Here is a 26248-nt window from a genome sequence, read left to right as displayed (position 1 = left end):
TTTCGTTACAGGCTTTGAGGTCTCCATCTCAGCTCCTTAGTATTCCCTTGCCATTAATGACTTTAATTGTCAAGAGTAGGGCAGTTTATAGACTATTTCTCAGTTTGCGTTTACCTGATACCTCTTCATGATTATAAATTTTGTTCAGAAATGCCACAAAGATAATAGGTGTTTTTCATAGGACATAACAAAAGAGACACACACCATCAATGTGTCCTGTTACTGATAAGGGTGGCTTCTTCAGACATTTGCCTAACATTTTTATGAGTGATTTGTGAAACACTGATTTGCTGAAAAACCGTTGATGAAATGCAAATCACTGTGGTCGGGTACTGCTACTTCTCTTTGCCCCTTGAGCATTTGTTGAGTGCTTCTTTAGGCATTATGCAATAAACTAGCAATGAAGGTTTGATTATGAGTGAAAAGGTGAGTATACTGAAATGATAATTTGGGAATTTATGAAATAATCTGCTTGCTGAGAATCTACTGTTTTCAATGGCAATCATAATATGAGTTCTCTGAAATGCAGACACTAGCTTCGTTGAATTCTTTGTCTTTCCATAAGATATCACAAGACTATTTTTCCTTAGGGCCAAACATAATTTATCTCCAAATTGCATCATTTCAGATTATCTGTGTGTTGCGTTCTGGTATGTGCCACATTGTGTTTATTTCCTCTTTCATTTCCCCTTTACTCCAAAGTTTATTAATAGCAGATTACGAAATTTCTGAAATAATATATTTCACAGTGCCTGGGAATTTATACTCTGAAGTCAGGCAGTCTGTGTTGTAGTCCTGATCTACCAAGCAGTAGAATTATGACATCAAGAAGAAGTTCTTTGGGGCGCCTGGGTGGCTCAGTTGGTTAAGCGTCCAACTTCACTCAGGTCATGATCTCACAGTACGTGAGTCCGAGCCCCGCCTCGGGCTCTGTGCTGACAGCTCGGAGCCTGGAGCCTGCTTCAGATTCTGTCTCTCTCTCTGCCCCTCACCTGCTCACACTCTCTCAAACATAAATAAACATTTAAAAAAAATTTTTTTACATAAAAAGAAAGAAGTTCTTTGCCTGTGATTCCTCAACTATAAAATAAGTATAACAACAAAAAATAATGTTGCAAAGTTGTTTAAAGGACAAAAAGAGATAATACTTTTGAAATACTTAGTATAGGTTCTGGCCATCCTTTCTTGTGGTTAACTTTGCCTTGGAACTATGCTTCAAAAAAAGTTATGTATTTGAAAATCAAGATGTCTTGACAAATGAAATGCAAAATGTAAATCTGTAAACTGGCAGGAATTAGTGGAACAACACTGACCAACCCAGATTTTTCTCACAATGGTGGAATGACATCAACTCTGAATGTATTCCAGTTGAGCGGTCACTGTCCTGATCAAATTCCTAGTCTTGTGCTCTTCGTTCACATTTCATCATGGCAGCATCCTCTGCTTCCATTAATACATGTATTTTTAGACATCTATTCTTATCAGTCATTTTACTGGATCTAAGAGCACAGATGTTGTCCTTGAGGAAGCATAAGAGTGAGATTTTGTCTATATTTAAGAATTTTTACCACATTTTATATATGTATTCCTTATATTTGCTGGATATAAAATGATTTTTAAAATTTATATATTTTATATGTTGGAAAATACCATATATATACGTATATATATACATATATATATGTATGTATATATACACACACACACACACACACACACACATATATGACATGTATATAAAATATATATGAAACGTTCATGTATTGGAAACTTGATAAATATCTTCAACTATTCAAGGAATAAAAAAAATGACTGGACCTTCAGAGCCATGCCCATGCATAGAATTTCTTTGAATAGACAGCACCGGCATGTAATTCACAGCACACAAAAGCTCCCAGAGAAGAAGACTAAGCCTCAGTTCCTTTCACTGGTCCCCGTTTTCCTCCTCCAGGGAATTAGGCACATTCTCTCTGGGAAAAGGAAGACAAGCAATAAAAGAAAAAAAGAGGAGGAGATTAAGGGACAGGAAAGAAGCACATAAAATATATATTCTCTACTTTAAACATGGAAATGGGTTTCAGCTGTTTTAAGGGATTCAAGTATCCAGCTATTCAAGAAATTTCAAATTTAGCAAGGTCATACACATACATGTACATTCTCTGTGTGTGTGTGTATGTATAGATAAACACGCATAAATTCAATTTAAGCTTACTTGCTTAAATTTGCTTTAGTTTTTAGTGAAGATGAATAGAGTTAATTATCACTCTAATAATAAATCCTCTTATTTTGAAGATACTTATCTGCATGAATTTGCCTTTAATGATTTCTTCAGAGGAAGCACTTTTCAATAGTAATTATGTGGCTTTCATGACCAAAATAGGCAAGCCAGATTCTCCACACAGGTGCAAAAACAATATGATGTTAAAGGGAACATGAAGAACATACATAATGTTTTTCTAACTCTTTTTTCTTTGCAAGGTAACTTCCACTGAATTTGAATTCAGGAATGTGTGTTATTTGCAGTTCTGGAAAGTTTTAAGATACACTTCACATAGACCTTTGATTTGGATAAATGTTTGAATAAGACAAATATTCTATTAATGAGTTAATATAACACCAACGCACTTGTCACAGAAACAGTGATTATAATAAGCTTTCGATACATAAGCAGAGACTCAGAGACTATGTGATTTAGTCATCCTAAGAAAAAGCTGAAGTCCTCAACAATGTGAAGCCGTGTACAAATTCATTACAACACTCCGTTTGTACTGGCTCTCTTGGTTTTTAAATAGATCACTGCTCTAAAGCGTTACTTCCAAAGCAGGGTGACTTTCAAGAAAGATCATACAATTATTTTATCTGAGGAGGAAGTTAAAGGAAGAATAACAACCAAAGAATGAATGGCTTCTAATTTGGAGAGATGACTGTGATGGAAGAGAATCTTCAGACCATCCAGTGTAATTGAGGAGACCCTGAAAATCCGTGCAGGGACAAGAAGATAGCAGCTCATCATTTTAAAATAGGTCCATTTTCGAGGACCACGTAAATGAGAGAGCAGGGATTTCTAACACCGTGCAAACACTACAGCTTATCTTCAAAGGATCATGAAGTATGATCAAAGCACTGGAAGACTGTCGGGACCCCGGTGCAGATAAGTCAACGGCCATTCAGAGTGCTGAGGCGGGTACCACCCTGGGTGCATTAGAAGATGGAGGCCGACCCTCACCTCTGCAAAATCAACCTGCTGTACCTCAGGAACAGAACTTGGTCTTTTCACTGGTACTAATTTTAGCCAGTTTGGTGGGCATTGAGTCATGTTCCATTGGTGTTTTAATTAGGATTTCCCGATGCCTAATGAAAGTCTGCACTTTTTATATGTTTATTGGCCACAAGCTTACGCTCTTTTTTGTGAATTTTCTATTCAAGCGTCTGTCATTTGCTTGTATTGTAGAAGTTCTTTATATGTTCCGAACATAATTTCCTTGCTGCATATACGTACTGAATGGATCTCCACCACTTTTTTCTTTATATTTTTACTCTCTTATTAGTGGTAATAGATAGGGGTTCTTATTTTTAATGTAGTACAATCTGTCCATAGTTTTCATGGTTTTTTTCATATTTCTTATTTAACGTTTGCCGATTGTAGTATCTCGAAGATAGGATCTTGTTTTCTAAACTGTATCTTATAATTTGCAAGTTTTATTTCAATTTTTGATTTAAATTCTGGTTATTTAACATACATCGTAAAATTGGTTTCAGGTGTAGAGTTTAGTGGCTCCTCACTCTTGTGATGTATATTTTTAAAGATACAATCGGCACATGATGTAGTAATCTCAGACATACAGTGAAATGATTGGTGTACGTGCATATTTGGAATGGTCACCACAGTAGGTCTAGGCAACAGTCATCACACATAGACTTAGCGTTTTTCTGTGTGTGGTGAGAACTTTGTAGATCTACTTGCTCAGCAGGTTTCACACATGTAACACCCTGTTGTTCACTGTAGTCATCACTGTGCACTGCACTCCCGGGGTTACCTCTCTTAAGGCTTGAGCTTTGCGCCTTCTGTACCTTTTGACTGCCTTCAACCAGGGGGTGTGAAAACACACACACCACACCCATACCTCTGGCAACCACCAGTCTGCTCTCTGTACCTATGAATTCATTGTGTGTGTGTGTGTGTGTGTGTGTGTGTGTGTGTGTGTGTTTTGAGGATTCTTATTTGTTTTTTTAGATTCCACATATAAGTGAGATTATATGGTGCTTTCTTATACTTATTTCATTTAATGCAATTCCCCCAAAGTCCATCTGTGTTGTGCAAATGGCAAGGTTTCCTTCTTTTCTATGGCTTAGTGATTCTCTCTTACATATATACGTAGATACAGTTATAGTCATAGATGTAGATATAGATAGATATAGATATGCACATATGCATACCTATATACATGCACACACATACTTTAATATGTATCATAAAAGATGCATGTTACTCCATTGTGTGAGTATATTTGTGTATCATATTTTTTTATCCATTTATCTACCAATGGACACTTAGGTTTTCCTGTGTCTTAGCTATTGTAAATATTGCTGCAATGAACATGGAGTTGCATTTATCTTTGAGTTAGTGCTTTCATTACTTTTGGATAAATACCCCAAAGTAGTATCATTGGATCATAGGGTAATTCTATTTCTAATATTTTTAGAAACCTCCTTACTATTTTCTACAGAGGCTGCACAAATTTATCTTCCTATCCACAGTGCATAAGGCCACCTGGAACTTAGATTTGTGGTTTTGGTGTGTTTATTTTAAGTAGGCTTCACTCCTAGCACAGAGCCCAATGCGGGGCTTGAACTCACGACCCTGAGACATAACCCGGCTAAAATCAAAAGTGGGACACTCAACCTACTGAGCCACTCACATGTTCCGGAATTTTGTATTATGTAGGCTGTGAAGTATGAATTGGTATCATTTTTTTCCATATGTATCTTTTTTGTAAGATTTAATTTTATTATTTACTTATTTACTTATTTATTGAGACAGAGAGAGTGCAGGGGGGGGGGTGGTGGGGGGAGAGAATCTTAAGCAGGGAGCCTGGGATCATGACCTGAACTGAAATCAAGAGTGGGAAGCTCAACCAACTGAGCCACCCATCGCCCCCCCCCCATGGATTTCTAATTAACATAGCACCATTTATTGAAGAGATCATTGAGTTCACAACCACTGTTGTCTTTTTCCATGAATCAGGTAACTACCTATGGGGATTGTTTTTGCACATGATATACTGCCCCCCTGGTATATTTGTTTACTCTCAAGCCAATACCACAGTATCTCAGTTTCTAAGATTTGTATTAAAGTCTAGAAACTGGGCATTGTTAGTCTTCCGACTTAGTTCTCCTCCTCCTCCTGCTCCTCTTCCTCCTTCCTCTGTGTTTTTTTTGTTTCTTTCAAGTAGACTTCACACCCAGCGTGGAGCCCAGCGCTTGGTTTGAACTCACAACCCTGAGATCAAGACCTGAGCTGAGATTAAGAGTCAGATGATTAACTGACTGAGCCACCCAGGCTCCCCCAAACTTAGTTCTTCTTTAAGACAACTTAAAATTTTAGAATCAAATTTCCACATCTATTGATAAGTTTGTACAGAACTGACAACTTTACCTTATTGATAAGACAAATTTATTGACACAACATATCTTTCCATTGATTTAATTTTTTATTAAACAATGAAAATACAGATCTAAAATGTTCCTCATAAGGGCTTTAATCCAATTTTGACATTCATAGGCAGGAAACAACTTCAGAAGAATGGGGATCATTGAGCTAAGTGGACACAGAGATGATACCCAATCCTGTCTCAGCTTCTGGTAGATTGAGACTTTTAGTCACGCTGCTAATACATTACTAGTATTGCTTGTTATGTATGGCCAATCTTCATTACCACTGATTCTGTAATTGCAACTTTGCCTAGTTGCTCAAATTTATTTATGAGTCCAAATTCAATAATGCCCAAACTTCTGTGGTCATTCACAAACGTGCACAAAGGGATGAAGAATTAGGATCACCCCCTGTGGACACCTCTAACTAAAGCCAAACAAGGTAACACTGTGCCCATTGTTTCACCTCTCACTATAAACAAGTATCCTTTTTTGTGGTCTAGCTAGTGCCACATTGTTTCCACCTGTGTACACTCTGTTGGTGACTTTGCTGTTTAAGATGGCCCCCAAGTGTAGCGCTTCCATGCTGTGTAGCGTTCCTAGGCCAAGAAGGCAGTAACGTACCTTCTGGAGAGAATATGTGCGTTAGACAAGTTTTATTCAGGCATCAGTTATGGTGCTGCTGGCTGTAAGCTAAGTGGTAGTGACTCAAAAGCACATATTAAATAAGGCCTCTTTAAACAGTAGCACACATGAAGCAAGGTTACATATAGATTGGTTGATGAAAGTGTTGTGACCAGAGCCTTGCAGGAAGCTAAACTTGTGTCCCCCACCCCGCCCTCCCCAGTGGTGTAATAACCCTGTATTCTCTCTAGAAGCAATGGCTCAGTATTTGTTAATTCAGTGTTCACAGTGACTTTATAGAATAAGATTACCATGGGTAATGAGAATCAGTTTTATTTACATGAAACCATGAATGCAATCCTTGTGTGGGGAAATACTGCAAATAAGATTGCATGTGAGGACAAATCTCTCTTTGGAGCACTATTCATAATGTTTAGGTTAGGTTCACTACCATGGATCATGAGATACACAGACGGTTAACTGAGAACTGTTCATTTTTTATTTTCACATTCTAATTTATCTTATGCATCTTCTTGAAATACTGAATTTTCTTGCTTTGATTTTCTTTAACTTTTACATTTGCACGTATCTGTGCGTTTTCTGTATTTCCCAGTAGCTGTAAAATCATCTGTGGGAAGAGATATGAACTAAATAAGTAAGTGACGCCCTCAGGCAGCTGCCCAAGCCAATGATCATCCCATGCATAGAATGCCCTTCAGAAAACCAAATGTATATTTCTGAGACTTGCTGAAATGTTAACACGGAACATGCCCATCTGCATGGCAGATGTGCCCTGAAAACCGTTAATAATAATGTATAGGGCAATGTAGTTTTGTGATAAACAGCCTGTCGTGTTTCAACCCCTACATCATATTCAGAAATTTACAAAGCACCACTGTGTGGTTTGACATTTATGAAGTGTGTGTGTGTGTGTGTGTGTGTGTGTGTGTGTGTGTGTATGGATATATGCTTTCTTCCGCTGGGTATAGATATAATGAACAAAATCTGTGCTGAAAACTTACATTGTTTAAAACCATGTCGTGTGTCCCAACACCCTTTTGCTTGTTAGCAGCTAGTGAACTGGAACCTCTTCATCTCTCCAGACCTTGCTTATTAGCACAGAATGCCATGCCTTCTTTTTTCTTAGCTGTTTTTCTTATGTTAGCTTTCAACATTCCTAACACTTGCCTGTATCTGAACAGGCCAACCATGTGAGCTGTAGACCACAGATACAAGTGTGCAGGCTGCATTTTACCACTGTGTGTCTGAGGGGGAAATTTGGAAATGAGGAGAAGATGTGCCAACATCTTTGGCCTGAACATACAAGTATGGAAGAGAACAGAACTCACCAGTCAATGCAAATGCTGAATGAATGACGCGGCATATTTCTGAGTCTTTTGCTCTCAACAAGTAAATACCACATTTTCAAAGTTGGAGTGAAAGTCTTTCTAACCCTTACTGAAATTGTAAACACAGACAGCACCCGAACCAAATGTGGTGCAGAAATCTGCTGCTGTTTTAATAATGCTTTCCATTCCATTTCCAAGGCACTAATTTTCCTTTTAAAAAGAGCTTATGTGGCTCAGTAGGTTGAAGAGCCAACTGTTGATTTTGGCTCAGGTCATGATCCCTGGGTCACAGGATCGAGCCCCACATCAAGATCCGTGCTGAGCCTGGAGTCTGCTTGGGATATTCTCTCTCTCTCTCTCTCTCTCTCTTTCTCTCTCTCTGTCTGCCCTGCTTCTGTGCACGTGCATGCTCTCTCTCAAAAACAGAAAAGAGCTTATGTAAGTAATGAATCACTAAATTCCATTCCTGAAACCAATATTATATTATATGCTAGATAACTAGAATTTAAATAAAAATTTTTAAGTAATATGTCAAGAAACATGAATAGCAATACATTCTATTGAGAAAAAATGAAAATAAATAAAATGAGCTTAAAATTCTATTTAGATAGAGGTCATTCATAACTTTTGTATGATATCATTATGGCAATGGTAAGATTGATTCTCTATGTACACAACTAGGCAACTGTTTCTCTGTTATTTTCCATCCAAACACACAAACTAGTAGAATTTATTGTATAATCATATTTCTACTTGTAATTTCAAGGAATTATGAAAATATATATGGTCACATAAATTCTACTGGGGCCAGGTATGTGCAGCACCCCAAAATAATCTTAAGTCCTAAAACAAGTATGATTGAAATTAAATTACTTGTTGGACCAACCTCAAATTACCATCATAAACAAATGCATGGTAAGTCCTTTTACATGTAGTCTAACAACCGTCTTTGTTGGACTTTGTCACTGAATGTATTTTTATAAAGGCAACCAAGAAAATAACGTGGGGTTTATTTCGAATGACTAGCTATTAAAAATTATGCCTCCTTATAAATTTTTATTTTTGTATTTTAAATTTTATTTATTTAGTTTTGCATGAGAGAGAGTGAGCAGGAGAGGGGCAGAGGGAGGGAGAGAGACAGAATCCCAAGTAGGATCTATGCTCAGCATGAAACCTGACACAGAGCTAGATTCCAGAACCCCCTGGGATCATACCCTGAGCCAAAATCAAGAGTTGGACGCTCAACCAACTGAGCCACAAGAAGCCCAGTGATGTTTACATCTAAAGGAAACATGTTAGTGAGGAAGAGGAAAAATATTAATTGGTCGTAGTACATTAAGGCACCATAGCAGTTTTGTGTTGCCTTTTTTGAGTTTCAAAAACATTTGGACAGCTGGAGAAAGATACAGATCTTTTCATGGTTAGGGTCTTTGAATTTGCAAATATTGCATAGTAAGAAGTAACATCCTTCAAATCATCCATTCCAAACAAATACTATACAGAATATTTATTTCTAAAAACTCAATCTTGAAAAGTCTGGGTAATAGATAATGTTGAGATTTAGATTATTATGCTTTATTTTCTCCTTGACTAAAAATAGTTCTTTTCATATAAAACTGCCATCCCATCACTTACATGAATCATCAGGGAGGTTTCATTTGCATCTTGGATTCTGAGATTCCAATGTGAGGTTAGGTGTTTTTGTTTTTGCTTTTTTTTCTACGTGGATAGATAATACTTCAAACTTTACATCTAGTCAACTTGAATTTCTATTATTAAACCAGCATGGAGAAAACTGTCAACCTGTCTACATAATGTAAAATTTCCAAAAGAAAATAATGTCACTGTATAGTAAAAATGCACTGAATGTTAGATAACTTGTTACATTATCAGGTGAGAGAGTCCTAAGGTTTTTCTCTTGTTTGTTTTACTTTTTTGTTTGTTTTACTTTTAAATAACTTTGATGTGGCGCCGTGGGTTGAAGTCACCATGTTTCATAATGTACAGGTGACTAATTAACTGATTGTGTTCAAACTTCTTCCTTCAGTTTAAAAACACTGGGGCACCTGGGTGGCACAGTCAGTTAAGTGTCTGAGTCTTGGGTTCAGCTCAGGACATGATCTCACAGTCTGTTGGTTTGAGCCCCGCATCAGGCTGTGTGTTAACATCAGGGAGCCTGCTTGGGAGTCTCTGTCTCCCTCTCTCTCTGTCCCTCTCCTGCTTGTGTCCTCTCTCTCTCTCTCTCACACACACACACAAAATAAATAAATAACATTAAAAAAAGTGTTAAAAAATAAAAACTAATTGGTTTTAGTAATAGTGAATTGGTACAAGCAATCAGTGTTCTGGCACGTTGTCCTCAGTGCGTACTGACTGGGCTGGCAGGGCTGATGACACACGAAGGCTGTGATTGTTCCAGAACATACTCGCTGTGTAGCTCTCGCTCCCCGGCCACCAGCCCACTCGCTGGTGTGAGGGTCTCCAACATCGGGCACATGGGCCCAGTTCCTCGACCTCCTGTTCCTTCCCCTCAGCAGGGATGCTGTGCCCGTGGCTTCGGGACATGAGGGACCCTGTCTGCCATGAGTATATTCTGTTTGGCCCCTCTAATTCATAGTTCAATTCTCTAGAATCTATTGCCAACCTTAGGACCAAGACATTTCGTATAAAATGAGAATATTAGAAGACCATATTCCATGATGGCAAGAATTTGTTGGGGCTGAGTTGCAGCTACCAGTTCACAGAATGTATGTGCCTCTCCGTTCACCCCCAAGGCCATCAGGCTTCTCTCATTTCCGTGACCTGTGGATCCCCAAACAGATTTGGACCCGTACCCACTGAAAACAGAAATAAATGAGTTAACTCCCTTTTTTTTCTCTCAATCTCTGATACAATTTCTCCATGAAAGAATCCCATTGAACAACTACCAAGACATATCTAAAAATAAAAATAAAAAAAAGTAAAAGCCTCTGCTCTGTAGAGGCAAAGAGGTCTGTTTATTGACAAAATTCATTTACACATTATTTCAGTGCAGCAATGAAGGAGATAAAGTAATAAACACCAGCACAACAAGAAGGTCTCCTGACTCAGATGCCCATCAGAGAATGCTCTGTTGGGTGCAGTCTAGGAGCGGGTGATACCTAGTTAAGTTGAAATGTAAGTAATGAGTAGGATTCCAGCAAAAACCTGAGGACTGGAAGGTCTGGACATAGGAATGCACTCCCTGTACAGAGGTACCCCACAGGTCATGGAAAATAACAGCCAATCCCTGGGTTTCATCCAAAATGAAAATGCACGGCAGTGTTGCCAACACCCTGCAAGGACAGAAGAAGCCGTCAGCCCCCTCCCTCCTCTGATGGGCCAGGCACCACTGTCTCCAGCCTCTCGTCCTCAGATTTCCACAGGTGTGTCGTTTCATTGGTGTCTCTAAACTGGTTTTTGATTTTAATATAAAGTCGCCAGCTCCTTCGTACAATTTAAATTCCAGCTTGTCGATAACCTAATGCATCGAGGTTTTTTATTTAAGGAGGAACGGCAGATATGTTTTCTCCACAGGGCCTAAGATGCTAATGGTGATCGATTGGTCCACAAGTGCTCCCGCTGAATGAGGGCCTTTTATTTTCCACCCAAAGCAGGGACCGTGATGATGGAAATTGCAGCCTTTGCGAGAACTCCCATGTAAGGTTTGCAAGTGTTGTCTTGAAACGCTTCAGGTCTCTGGCGGTGGACAGCTGCCTCCTGTGTTCCTTTGTGTGACAAGAGGCTGGGTGGGTGCTGGGACACTTCTGCTGTGCCCTGGATGAATGAGAAGTGACTGTGTCTTTCTCGTTTTACTTTCAGCTCACTCCGGTCGGCACCACAATATTTACAGGGTTTTCAGGAGACAACGGAGCTACAGACATAGATGATGGACCAAATGGGCAGATAGAATACGTCATCCAGTACAATCCGGAGGACCCGGTATGTCAGCCCCCACCTGCAGTGTGGACTCTCTGAGGGATGTTTACTGCAGCTGGCACTTACCGTATTGTCACAACCCTTAGCTCCTCCAGCCACGTTAGTGTCCTCGCGCTGTTACCAGCCATCCCAGAATTACAGGCTTTTAACTATTTGCGGTATACTTCTAAAACTTTTAAGAAGGTTTTGGTGGGCTTGGGAAATAATAATTTAAAAATATTTATAGGTGTAACATGCCACTGTCACCTCATTTCCATTATGTGTGCGGACTCCTAAGCATCGTAAATAAACCACCGGGGATGATGTCACCAGTGTGATGCGTGTGCTTTGTGGCTCTTACAAAGTGACATCACTGCCCCTTCTCCACCAGTGAAGCCTCAGGAAGACAAGGGACAAAGCTGTTTTTTTTAATACTTATTTTTGAGCGAGACAGAGAGAGAGAGGACAATGTGAGCCAGACACACTGGCTTTTTTATGCTTATTTATTTTTTAGAGAGAGAGGTGCAGAGTGTGAGTGGGGAAGAGCAGAGAGAAAGAGGAAGAGAGAGAGTCTGAAGCAGGTTCCAGGCTCCGAGCTGTCAGCACAGTGCCCGACGCGGGGCTGGAACTCACAAACCGCGAGATCATGACCTAAGCTGAAGTCGGACGCTTAACCGACTGAGCCACCCAGGTGCCCCACGTTTGTCTTTTTAAAGATTAATTACTTATGTTTTTATTAGACCGTGGAATTTCTGCACCACGTCTTCCATGGGGCTGTGAGAGTGTTTCCCCCACTCCGGTACGTGAGAGAGCATGCTGATAAAGGCGGAGTTGTTCTGTGGCGACCTGAGCCTGGGCTGGCATGACCGCCCTCTGTCTTCCTCCTCCTCTCAGCCCAGACGGGTTGTCAGGGCACCGTGGCTGCCCCACAGCACTTCTGAAGTGAATTTTCTCAGTGAATACTTCTCCTTTATGTTTAATATTGGGAAAATGAAAGGTGTGGAAGTTAATGCTCTGTCTTTACTTTTAAATTATGGTTTTGTCATACGAGCTTTAAACAAACATGAAAACAAACAAAAACATTGAGCTTGTAGAGACCAAGAATGGCCAACAGGACTTACCTCCCAAATCTATCCTCAGAACTCTGAGTCGTGAAAGCACAGTCTCATTTTCTTTTCTTTCTTTTTTTTTTTTATTCTCAAGTTAGTTAACTTACGACACCCAGTGCTCATCCCAACAAGTTCCTTCCTTAATGCCCATCCTCCCCACCCAACAGCCCCCTCCCCCCCATCAACCCTCAGTTAGTTCTCTGTATTTAAGGGTCTATTATTGGTTTGCCTCCCAGGCTGTGTGTTATTTTTCCTTCCTTTCCCCAGTGTTCATCTGCTGTGTTTCTTAAATTCCACCTGAGTGAAATCATGATATCTGTCTTTCTCTGACTTGTTTCTCTCAGCATAGCCCCCTCCAGCTGTATCCTTCTGGAAGCTCAGTTGGTGGGTAGGAGGGAGCTGGGCTCGAAGGTGTGTGGCTGGCCAGCTCTGCTTGGTGCCTCTGAGCCCTGGAGTCAGGACCGGGTTCAGGTCAGCATGGGCTCCACCCCGTCTCCACTGCATCCTGATAAAATGGTTTAGTCCTCATGCTAAACTTTTGTAAACATTAGGGGAACAAAAATGGAGAACAGAAAATCCCCTGGGCATAGCAGGGTCTAAGAAGGGACTGGATGGTTTTTGTGTGTTTGTCTCACCCCCTGACATGTATGTCTCCACGTGTTTGCAGGCAGAGGCAATGAGACAGAGAAGTGGGGAAGTAATGAGAATGCTAAAGAGAAGGACAGTAAGTAGGAAGGTCTGCTCAAAAAATCGAGTGGAAAAGATCAAAGAAGGAACTGAGGAGAAAAGGACAAGAGAAATGCTTTCCCTTAACAGTAGGAACAGGCAGCTACTTCACGCCCCATGTTTGAACTGTTTGTCTTTCTTACTATTTAGGTTTTTGAAAGAATCAATCGTATGTGCGTGTTGTGTTTCTAGCTTACATTTTATGAAGGCTGTTTCCTAACTTGTATTCTTCAAGCTGTAAAAATGGAACAGCCAGGCCATGGATTCTAGGAAAAGGATTATCACACTGCATTAAAAACAAACCTATCCTGGGGCGCCTGGGTGGCTCAGTTGGTTAAGCGTCCAACTTCAGCTCAGGCCATGATCTCACGGTTCGTGGGTTCAGGCCCCACGTTGGGCTCTGTGCTGACAGCTCAGAGCCTGGAGCCCGCTTCAGATTCTGTGTCTCCCTCTCTCTCTGCCCTTCCCCCACTCACACTCTGTCTCTCTCTGTCTTTTTCAAAAATAAATAAACATTAATAAAAAAAACTATCCAAGGTTTAGAAATAGTGTGAGACAAAAAATGCATTACTTAGGAGCCGTCTTTTAGAAGTTTTGTGAGGCCGAAACTCCTTGTTACCCGTGCAGTAATTCCTTCTGCAGTCTTCCCCCCCCTTTCAGGGATTTGTGAGCTCACCGTCAAACATAATATGTACCTTTTACTACCTGTAGTTTGGGTAAGCCCATCAGCCACATGCAGTGTCCAAATTACAGAATGAGAAGAACGTACTTGAGCCAGCTAGCACTACTGTGGAATAAATAAAGACATCGTCTGGCCATGGGCCTAATTCAGTGAGACAAAAGAATCAGTCACCACACGAGCACTTACCTTAGGGTTATTGGGGGGAGCAAGCATTGACCCAGACATATCCTTACAGAGATAACCCACCTTTAAACTTCACACCATAATATTCCAATACTGATTTCTCCATTTCAGAACAACATTGTATTACAAATATATTTAACCTGAAAACGTGGCACTTCTGGCTTTTGTAGCCACAGTCATGATTTCTTTCATGTTAGTCCCACAGGGTATGGTAACGGTAAAAGTGTAGACTGGTTTGTTCTAATTAAAACTCTCAGGGTTTTCATTTGTCTGTCTTCCAACTGACGCTATGTTAATCACTAGCAGAAATCACAAATTAATGACCTGGAGTTTCATTCAATTCACAAACATTTTGTTTGGCCACATTTTAATTTAAATACTTTTTGAGCCAATATCTAAAAACCATGAAATTTCACATTCAAATCTAGATTTCCCTTCTCTCTGAAAAAATAGAAATATGACAGCAGGGGTTCTGGTTTCCAAATGAATCTGTCCAATGTGTCAAGTGGTCTATTTCTTTTTTCTTCTTTTCCAGCTAGTATAATCCTCAGGCCTAAATTTTCTACATTTTTATTTTTATTTTTTTATTTTTATTTTTTTCAATGTTTGTTTGTTTGTTTATTTATTTATTTATTTATTTATTTATTTATTTTGAGAGAGAGAGGGAGAGATAGAGAGCAAACAGGGGAGGGACAGAGAGGGAGGGAGACAGAATCCCAAGCAGGCTCCGTGCTGTCAGCACAGGGCCCGATGTGGGGCTTGAACCCATGAACCATGAGATCATGACCTGAGCTGAAATAAAGAGCTGGATGCTTAACCAACTGAGCCACCCAGGCGCCCCAATATTTTTAAGTTTACATTTCTTTGCTAAGATTTCTCTTGTTTTCCCTCGTGGTGAGCATTTTTTTACATCTCTGAGCACAGACATGGTTAAAATAGCTGCTTTAAAATCTGTGTCTACTTGTCCTGACATTGGCCTTTCCTGACTTTCTCCCTCTTTTGAAAAGGGATCACATTTCCCAGTTCATCATTGGTCAAGTTGTTTTGAACCCTCTCCTGGACATTGTGAATGTGATGTTCTGGAGAGACTTTTAATTCTATCATATTCCTCTGAAAAGATTTTTTTGTTTGTTTTTAATCTACCAGAGAACATGGTTGGACTTAAGTTAAAAAAAACTCTTGGGGGTAGCTCAAATCTCAATTTAGTATACATTTTTCCTTAGTCCATCTATTATAGTCTCCCTCATGCAGGTGTGGTATGGAGTTCACCTACAGACCTGAACACCCTTTCTAAGTGGGATTTTGTCCTCTCCTTTCCTGGCTTTCTCCTTTCTGATTGCCCCTCCCCTCCCCTTCCATCAGCTTTGATTGTCCCAAAATCTATCCCCTGATTCTTCAGGCCAGATAGACTTTCTGTCAGAGTTGTAACTGGCCCTCAAGCTACTAACTACCATAAAGCAGCAAACTCACCCATGTTGTCTCTTCTTTCAAGTGTGTGACATCTCCCAGAGTGTGTCTGCTTTGGTTATCTCTTGAGGGGTATCCGGTATCCTTTGCCTTTTGTGTTTTTCCCCGAGTTTATAGGTGTTGTTTGTGGAAAGACTGAGTCAAGTGGGAGATAATCAACCATATAGAAACAGAACGATTAATACCCAATAAGTTCCTTTCTTCAGTATACATTTATAAGACAAGGGCACATACTTGTTTTTGCTTCTGAACCATTCTGGCCTTCCCGAATATCTGGCAACAGCAACAATGATATAATCATTTCAAAGTTTTAATAACAATGGAAGAACGTGCCTCCATTTCCTTGATGGCTGTGGATCTTCGGTGACGAGTTATCAGCTCGTTTGCCGCTGGCACCAGTTTTTTCTTTTTTTTTTTAATGTTTTTAATGTTTGTTTATTTTTTAGAGAGATAGAGACATAATGCGAGTGGGTTAGGGACAGAGAGAAAAGGAGACACGGAATCTGAAGCAGGCTCCAGGCTCCGAGCTGTCAGCACAGAGCCCAATGTGGGGCTCGAACTCACGAGCTGTGAGATCATGACCTGAGCCAAAGTCGGACGCTCAACCGACTGAGCCACCCAGGCGCCCCTACCACTGGCACCAGTTTATAACCAGAAACACTGGAATTCCAAATCTATGTCGAGCTGTTTTCTCTTTAAGAAAGGGAGAATTGGAGGAATTGTTGAAAACCAAGGGGACATGTGTTGTCCATTTGTCTCTGTATTTTAAAAAAGAGGATGATTCTGGGGCGCCTGGGTGGCGCAGTCGGTTAAGCGTCCGACTTCAGCCAGGTCACGATCTCGCAGTCCGGGAGTTCGAGCCCCGCGTCAGGCTCTGGGCTGATGGCTCAGAGCCTGGAGCCTGTTTCCAATTCTGTGTCTCCCTCTCTCTCTGCCCCTCCCCCGTTCATGCTCTGTCTCTCTCTGTCCCAAAAATAAATAAACGTTGAAAAAAAAATAAAAAAGAGGATGATTCTAACACAAGAACATGTTTGAGTATATCCTCATGCCTGTGTGTTCCTAAATATTAGAGAAATAACAAATATAATATCACTTGAAATTATTATGTTGAAGACTCAGCAATCATAGCAGATATCAGTTGCCATTACTATATGTCACCAGTGATCCCTTAGGTGAGTCTTGGGGATTAACATAGTGTGTTAGTTATCTACTACTGTGTAACAAACCATCACAAACTTAGTGTCTTAAAACAACACACACTGATGTTTGCACAGTTTCTGTGACTTAGGAGTCTAGGCTCAGCTTAGCTGGGCTCTCTGCTTAGGCTCTCATAAGGTTGCAGTCTAGGTGTTGAGCATATTGGTTCTCCGGTGGAGGTTCAACTAAGGAAGGACCTCTTTCCAAGTGAACTCAGGCTGCCGTCAAAAATTGTTTCTCCGTGGTTGTAAGACACAGGCCCTTGGCGTCTTGCTTGCTGTTGGCTAGAAGCTTCTCCCAGCTCTGAGAGACCACACTTAGTTCTTTGGCTGTTTACCCTGTGACTTCTGCAAGGAGAGTGTCTAGACCATTTCTCTTTGCAACATGGAGTCTTATATGTCATAATGCGGCCATAAGAGTGACAGCTCATCACCTAAGCTGTATCCTGATGATTACAAGCAGGTCACAGATCCTGTCCACACTCAAGGTGGAGGGTTTACACAAAGGTGCGGATGCCCATCAGGAAGTGGGGATAGAGAGGGCTCCCATAGGAATCTGTCTGCCGTAACTACTGTTATGTCATCATTTTTGAATGTCCTATAAACATCTACTTTGGAAAGTCTTTTTGTTTGTTTGTTTATTTGTTTTTTTACAAATCTACACAAAATAGAGGAGATAAAGGTTCTATTTTGGCTATAATACAGGGTAAATTGAAGATGGTCACCTGCCTTGTCAACATCTTTCTTTTTTCAATGTTTTTATTTTATTTTTGAGACAGAGACACAGTGTGAGTGTGGGCGGGGCAGAGAAAGAGGAAGACACAGATTCTGAAGCAGGCTTCAGGCTCTGAGCTGGCAGCACAGAGCCCAGCATGGGGCTTGAACTTGTGAACCATGAGATCATGACCTCAGCTGAAGTGGGTCGCCTAAATGACTCAGCCACTCAGGCGCCCCTACATCTTTCTTAACCTACCTATATTTTCTTTATGATGTGAATGAACATTTATACTGCATGTGGAATAAAGAAGAATCAGGCATTTTTACTAGCCAAAATCATAAAATTGTAATTACCAACATTGCAAACTCTTTTAACCCATGAGCAAAATCAGAGTAGTTTAACATTGAGCTTTCTTCTCTCGTTTCTCTTCATTTTTCTTCTCTTGTGCCATCATTGTCATTGAATTTTATCTAAAATAAATGAGGAATTGGGGCACCTAGGTGGCTCAGTAGGTCGAGCGTCCAACTCTTGATTTCGGCTCAGGTCATAATCTCACGGTTCGTGGGGTCGAGCCCCACATCAGGCTCCGCACTAGCATAGAGTGTGCTTGGGTCTCTGTCTCTCTCTCTTCCTCTTCCCTTTTCCCCACTTTCTCTCCCTCTCTCTCAAATGAAAAAATATATAATAATACAACAAATAAGGAACAAATTCAGGGATTAATAGCTGCTCAGCTGATTAACCAAATTCAAAGCAAAAGCATTTGTGCTCGTTTCCAAAATGTTCTTGTTCTTCCTCTCCTTGGAGATGTGCCAGGAATGCGCTTTCATTTGGTTGGAAGAATGACGTGTTTTGGTTAATGATGCACGAGCTAACAGAACCACGTACAGGTCACCATCCTCCTCCTCCATTTCTTCCCTGACAACAACGTTGAAAAGGGATATTATGTAGAGATCACAAATTGCGATGCTTGGGGCTCTTGGGTGATAAAACAAATGGTGGTAATAGAGAAGATGTTTAGATACTTGCAGTTTGGTTGAGAAGTGTCCCAGGGTAACCCTAAAAATACATTAAAAACTCACAGGTGACGAGTTTCCGGGTTGTTATCAAATGACTCTGGTAAAACCCATTCATCAACATGGAAACTTTTTAGACACGAAAGGAGTATTAAATCGGAAGCTTACAGGCAACATTCAATTTTCAGATGATAAGCCTACTATCTGTAACTTTCTGGGAGACTCAGCTGCAATACTGCATTCTCTAATTCATCTTCTATTCAAATGAGTTGATTCTGTCTCTCTCCCTGTTGGCAGACATCCAATGACACCTTTGAAATCCCCCTCATGTTGACTGGGAATGTGGTGTTAAGGAAGAGGCTCAACTATGAAGACAAGACTCGGTACTTTGTCATCATCCAAGCTAATGTGAGTATTCATTCCCCCTCGCTTCCCTCCTGGGAGATTAGGAATAAAGGACTCTCCCAAAATGTGTCAGTGCTCGCAGAGTGCCCGCTGGAATTTATGGCCTCAACGGGGTAGGCTGCCCACAGCATAATTTATATGTTCTGTTCTTCTAGATGGGGAATGGGATGGAATGGAACAGGAGGAGTGTTTCTACCCACTGTTCGCTTCACTCTGAGTCACATTCCCACCCTTCGGTAATTCGGCTTTAGTTCGCCCTGAAGTGTTTCTCAAATTGTGACACAGAATGTGACACAATGTGGCACAGAGTGTGACCTGCAGGAGAATCACCTCGGTGCATACTAAACACACAGGTTCCCGGGCTCTGCCTCAGACCCTCTGTGCAAACATCTCACAGGGTGGAAGTGGAATACCTGAATGTTTTACTCCCTGGGGGATCGCCCAGTATGCCAAAGAAAGAGAAGACGTGTCCGGTTGGTAATCTTTTCCCCCTTGGCTGTCATTTCTTGAACACCTGCTCACTAGATGTCAGCTACTGGGACTGTAACCAGGATGTATGTACAGCAGGAAGGGAAAAGGTGAAAACCAGTCGCTTATATAACGTGGACTTTTATTGTTATCTTAATAAAGCCCCAGCTGTGTGTGGATCAGGTGCTGGCTTGACACCTCAGGTATATCACCAAGGACCGGGTTTCTTCTGCCCTCACACTGGGCCCCTTTCCTGACACTTGGCCATTTTCCCAGTGTCCTGTTCGTCAGGTGCTAGTGACTACCACAGCCCTAAGCACCACGGCTGCATTTCAGGTCTGACTGCCAGCAGGTGGAAAGGGGGTGAAACCAGGACTCTTCTTGTTTGCTGATCATCCTTCGACTGTGAGGAAACTCCTACCCAGAGTCCTCTCCCTTCTAACTTCCCTCTCCAGCCTGGGATCACAGAGTCAGCCTAGAGAAAGGAGGCTGAGGAAGTCTTATGTAGCAAAAGGGGTGAGGTAGCCAACTCTAGATTGCACCAAGTTCTGTGCATCTCCTGATGCTGGACACACTGATAACCTGGGGAAGGGGGTGGAGAGGAGTCAGAGGGGGACCTGGAGGGGGAGGGGGAGGAAGAGGAGGAGGAGGAGGAGGAGGAGGAGGAGATAGAAAGCGGTAGGCGCCTCGTATGATTTCTCTTTTCCCTTCTTCTTCTCCTTTTTTTCTTCTCTCTCCCTCCCCTTCCTCGTATACGTGTGCTGTCGTCTCTGATGAGGATTCTTAGCCTTTTTACCCAGAATAAGCTATTATTTCCGCAAATCTGACAGGGCTGGCTACAGATAGCTTCCAATATTGAAAAAGTCCATAGCATGACAAGATCATGTTCCGAATAGTTATTAGACTCTGAAGCCCGCCTGTGCCTTAAAGGATTCCTAAGCATTGCCATTCTACTTCTATAGCAGAGCGTGAAGACCACTCAGAGTGGAAATAAGAAAGCATCCTCCATCAGCTGTTATGAACAAGTTTATATGCGATAAGGTGTCACTAAATGGCCATTTTTTAGCTAGAGATATTTTCCCAGAAAGGGAGGGAAAGTTTGTCTGTGTACAATTATAATTAAATATATAATATATATTTACATTAATGTTATTTTATATATTTATTATATATAAATAGACTTGCTTATATAAAAGTGTATTTATTTATATATAATATATATGAGCTTAATTTGCCTATTTTATATAGTCGGTAGATAGTAGATATATGTAGATAGAGATCTAATTTTTGAAGCCAGATTTCTAAATTTTCGTTCAAAATTCTCAAGTCAGTATCTTGGTATCCACGGGCAGAGATTAGAGTGCGAACAGCAGATATAGGAGAAACTAATATCTACTGGGGGGGGTCCTCTCAGAGCTCCTCAAAACCCTGAAATCTTTTTTTTTTAATAGTTTTTCTACACAGTGAAAATGAGAAGAAAAAAACACAGCTTCTCTTGTTTGACCGTGAATCTCTAATAAAATTTAAGGAAAAATAAGATTGCTGTGGAATATATCAGTTTTTCTTGTGCTATTTAAAATGAGCTATTTTTTTAAAAAGAAGTTCAAGTAAAGTGAGCTATTTTTTTAAAGAAGTTCAAGCAAAAACATTTGAATTGATGTTTAATTTAAAATATTTTTGAAGGCTTCTGGAACAATTTGTATGTAATTTGCTAGACTGCCCACAACTGAGAGAGAGAGAGAGTGGTAAGTGGTTAGCATTTCAGGGATAAAATTATGAAATACGAGGATATGTGTGAATCAGCAAGAGGAAGGATTGGAACTGGCAATAAGTGAAAGAAAAGGTTAATTTATCTGTAACAATTTTTATTATAAATTTAAATCCTATACTATAAAATGGGAATATTAAATATAGGAGATTATAAGCTTCTTGGTGTTTTTAAAAGCTGTCAGAGCTATATCCTTTTAATAGTTTTATTTATTTATTTATTTTTAAATGTTTATCTATTTTGAGAGAACAAGTGGGAGAGGGGTAAAGAGAGAGGGAGAGAGAATCTCAAGTGGTCTCCGCATTGTCAGCACAGAGCCTGACTTGGGGCTCAACCTCAGGAACCATGAGATCGTAACCTGAGCTGAAGTCAAGAGTCAGTCGCTTAACCGACTGAGCCACCCAGGCGCCACCCCAAAATAGATAATTTAAAAATGAAATCACTATGGGAAAAATTATATATGCATATGTGTGTATAGGAATATACTTTTAATCTTGGTAAACACTGCCATATCATTTTCCAAAATATTACAGCACGTCACTTTCCTACAAGATAAAGAATGGCACATTGCCTCTACTTTTTAGGTAAAATAATTTACTTAAAAAAGTGTATTGTAGGAGCTGGAAAGCTGACTCCTACTTGCTTGAGGACCAATGGTGAGCTCCCTTCCCTACTCCGAGTTCAGTGACCTCACCTTTGTGGCCATGGTGGCCACTGTGAGTATGGACAATGACCAGTGCTACGAATCAGGACTTCTCGTCCCAGAGAGATGGTTGTTCAATGTTTACTGCTTTGTGAATACCCACGTCTGTGTCAGGGAGCAAGAATCCCTGTCCCTCTCAAGGTCCTTCTGGCCAGACCAAGTATCAAATTGACATGAGACAGATTAACAGGAGGAAATCAACATTAATAGGCATATGTATGGGAATCCACATAGACATTCCAAACACAGGCACAATCAGAAATATATGTCCTTCTGAACTAAGGAGAAGGGGGCAGGGGTCTAGGATTTTACAAGAAAACAGTGCAGTTCATAGGGTGATAAGAAAAGCAGATGTTTGCTAATTGGTTGTTCTACATACAGAGGACTCACTCAGGTAAAATTTATCTCCAATAATTCATATTCTGTGAAATACCCCAAATGAGATTTTTCTGTGTGGCTAAGAGAGGGACAAAAGTATCTCCTGAGACATAGGGTCTCAGGGGCTTTGTGTTCACAATAACTCACATGTCAAAGTGGCACATTCTGGGAGGGGCCACTCCGGAACCCTTTCATCTATATAATTTACACTTTTATATTTATATAGGATCATGAAGTCCACAGACTGTTACATGTTTCTAGTTACATTTTTATATCCTTTGGTGTTTTTTTATTATCATTTTGTCAATGCTACGTAAACTGTCGTACAACGTAGATCACGTACATTCAAAACCTACATTTTTCTCTTGGAGTCCTAAAGAGAGTTGAAATATGAACAGTTTTGATTTTAAAGTAGGTGGTATGTAAGTGGATGGAAGAGTGATGATATATTACTGAAATTACTCAACTTTGACCTGGCTTTGCTTATGGTACGAAGATTTGATTGATGTACAAAGGAAACTATTCTAATTTCGTGTAATTAGGAAGTTTCTTTTTATCCCTGTGGACATACTAGAATTCTTTTTTTTTTAATTTTTAAAATTTTTTTTTTAGAGAGAGAGACAGAGCGTGCGTGGCGTAGGGGCAGAGAGAGGGAGACGCAGAATCTGAAACAGGCTCCAGGCTCTGAGCTGTCAGCACAGATCCCAATGTGGGGCTCGAACCCACAAACTGCGAGATCATGACCTGAGCCGAAGTCGGATGCTCAACCGACTGAGCCACCCAAGCGCCCCACATGTTGGGATTCTTAAATAAGCTGGAAGAGTTTTGGTTAACAAAATTAAGAAAACTTGCCACTTGTTTACTTGAGGAATATTTGCAACATTATTAATCATGGTTTAAGTATGAATGGGCAATGAGAGAATGATTAATTCTAGAAAACAGAAGGAAAAGAAGTCTAGAAAAGAAAGTTCAGAGATTATACAAAGATCCCTAGGTTTTCTTTCTGTCAAAGTTTCCAATATAGTCTGTACCACAAACTCCGATTTTGTTATGTTACCCTAAATCACAAACAAATCAAACTTATCTCCTTATACATGGATATTGTTCCAAAACAAGCTCTCCTTTGTATTACTGTTTTCCTGAAGGAAATACTGAGGACTCTTCCATACTCAAGAGCCCTTAATTAGTTGTCAGAAAAAAAAAGTTTACATTTAATTTAGAATCATAGCCAGGGTAGGGATGCCAGGGTGGCTCAGCTGGTTAAGCATTTGACTCTGATTTTGGCTCAGGTCATGATCCCAGGGTTGTGGGATGGAGCCCCACATTGGGCTCTGTGCTGAATGTGGAGCCTGCTTGGGATTCTGTCTCTCTCCTTCTGCACTTCCCACTTTCTCTCTCTCTCTCTAAAATAAATAAAATTAAATAAAAATTAAATTAAAATAAAATCATAGAGTAATTCTAAATCATCTTACCAATAACAGGAAGACTTTAATATTTTCTGAAATATCAAAAAATGTAGAGAAGGAACACTTAGTTGTCTTTCGTAACAGATATTATATTCGTAAAAATGCCGCTTCTTTCTTACTCTGTCTTTTCTCCCAATGTATGAATATTCAAATCAGTATGTAAGCATTGTAATTATATGGGCTTGTATGTAAAAAAATCACTTCATATACTTCTGGATGTCAATTCCTGCAAACAACTTTTCAGCAGTAGCTCCCACTCTGACCTTCCCTCACCTGTCCTTCCTACTGCTTGTGGAGTAAGTGCTGAATTTTACACCAGTTGTTTTGAGCTCCGCCCATTCTTGGGCGTACTCTGGGGAATAGGCGTGAAAGAGGGAGATGGTGATGGCACCTGATGGCTGACACAGATTTATACAGTGCCCAGTGGTCAGGGTGTGTAAGCATGTGGAGATGCAAAGTGTCATGCTATTCTGTCTACCAGCGTGCATAAAAATTAAGGAAAATCATTAAATGTCTCAATCCAAAAAAAAAAACAAAAAAAAACACAACACACTTTCCAGGAAAAAGAAAAAAAATCACTTCTAAAATGGTTTAGACCCAGACAATCTTGTTGCTTCTTCATTTTTTTTTGCATTTTGAATAAAACAATGTAATGGAATCAAGTTACTCTAGGATAAGTTTCGTGTTTCCAGTCAGGGATCGTCCATCTGTCATTGGTGAGCAGAGCAGGGCAAACACCCCCATGGTCCTAGGTGAAGAGTCAGGGTCAGAAGATTCAGGGCAAACCTAATTATGTTGCATTTTTTTCTTTCCCTACTGCAAATAGCTGATAAAGTAATGAAAGTCTGTAATATACGTATCTATGAGTGAGTCTGGGAGGTGCTTGCTGCTAGCCAGTGTGTGTGTGTGTGTGTGTGTGAGTGTGTGTGTGTGTGTGTGTTTTAGCTACAAAGCACTTGAATACTGAGTATGTAATGTTGGAAGTCTTATGCCAGTCTTCTATGGCAGCGGCTCAAAAACAAACCAAGACATCAGCACGTCTGTTCCGTACTCATTTTTTTTTAGTTTTTTGAAAAAAAAAATTAATGTTTATTTTTGAGAGAGAGAGAGAGAGAGCTCTCACACAAACAGGGGAGGGGCAGAGAGAGTGGGAGACACAGAATACGAAGCAGGCTGCAGGCTCTGAGCTGTCAGCACAGAGCCCGACGCGGGGCTTGAACTCATGAGCTGTGAGATCACGCATGACCTGAGGCGCAGTCAGATGCTTAACAGACTGAGCCACCCAGGTGCCCCTAAAAGCTGTTTTTTTTTTTTATGTTTATTTTGAGAGAGAGAGAGAGAATGAATGAACCAACATGAACAGGGGAGGGGCAGAGAGAGAAGAGAGAGGGAATCCCAAGTAGGCTCGGTGCTATCAGCACAGAACCCGATGCAGGGCTCTGTCTCATGAGCTGTGAGATCATGATGTGAGCCGAACTCACGAGTTGGACACTTGACCAACTGAGCCCCCCAGGTGCCCCAGCGAAGGCTGTTTTTAATGAGGACTACCCCACTGGAGAAACCAACTGAGCCACCCAGGTGCCCCTGTTCCATCCTCATTTTAGAACTGAGATTCACATAATTTCTCAGTATTTGCTGGAGTCCACATCATCCCTGGCTCTGCTCCCCGACAATATTTAACTGGATACACTTGTAAATAGAGAGCAGATACTGAGTGAATCACAAATTAGTATTCATCTCCGCTGATCAAAGAACAGTGGACAATGAAACTATTTTCTAGAAAGAAAGCCTTTTGATTAGGATAAAGGGGTGGGGCCTTACTTCTCATCAGACGCAGGTGTTTTATTTCCTTAACACCGTCAGTTTAAATATTTGCAATTTTATAAAACTGTGCTTTGTAAAAAGTGTGGATTGTGATGATGAATCCCGTTATCTCTGAGCTATTTATAAAAGTTAGTATCTCTGAAGTTATAAGCACATATCTCTCTTTTGAAGAAATAAATTAGTTCTTCCTAGCAATATGTTGATGAAAATTTCTGCTTATTTAGTAAATACTTCATTCAGAGACAGTGGTTATCTTGGCTACACCAGCCATCGTGTTACAATGTGGTTCTCAAGGTTTGTAGCTTGTGTTGCCGTCATATGGGACCAGTGGATTGAGAATTTGAATGCACATGCTGAGGATTCAGGGACCAAGTCAGTGCTGCTTTCCTGTTCAGCCCAGACAGAATATTCCAGCTAGGTCAGATTCCACACACTGCTGAATATTCCTTATGACCTTCTTGATTCTGTGTTGAATATACATAGGCTTTTAAATTACTGGATTTTGGCTTTTACACTGGATTATTCTTCATATCACCTGCACTTCCTTGTAAGCTGAACTCACAGTTAAGTAGTGACCTATT

General features: G+C 40.4%; 1 protein-coding gene across 1 annotated transcript in view; it reads left to right on the top strand.

Moving 5' to 3' along the window:
* Positions 1-26248, top strand: part of PCDH15 (protocadherin related 15) — a 786947-nt gene that overhangs the window by 302988 nt on the left and 457711 nt on the right. The window contains 2 exon segments of the mRNA XM_032595259.1: positions 11466-11585; positions 18953-19063. Of these exon segments, the coding sequence (XP_032451150.1) occupies positions 11466-11585; positions 18953-19063 (231 nt within the window).

This window comes from Lynx canadensis, chromosome D2 (genome assembly GCF_007474595.2).
Source record: "Lynx canadensis isolate LIC74 chromosome D2, mLynCan4.pri.v2, whole genome shotgun sequence".
Classification (NCBI taxonomy): Eukaryota; Metazoa; Chordata; class Mammalia; order Carnivora; family Felidae; genus Lynx; species Lynx canadensis.
The sequence above is the reverse complement of the archived record's forward strand: the minus strand, read 5'-3'. Positions and strand labels throughout refer to the sequence as shown.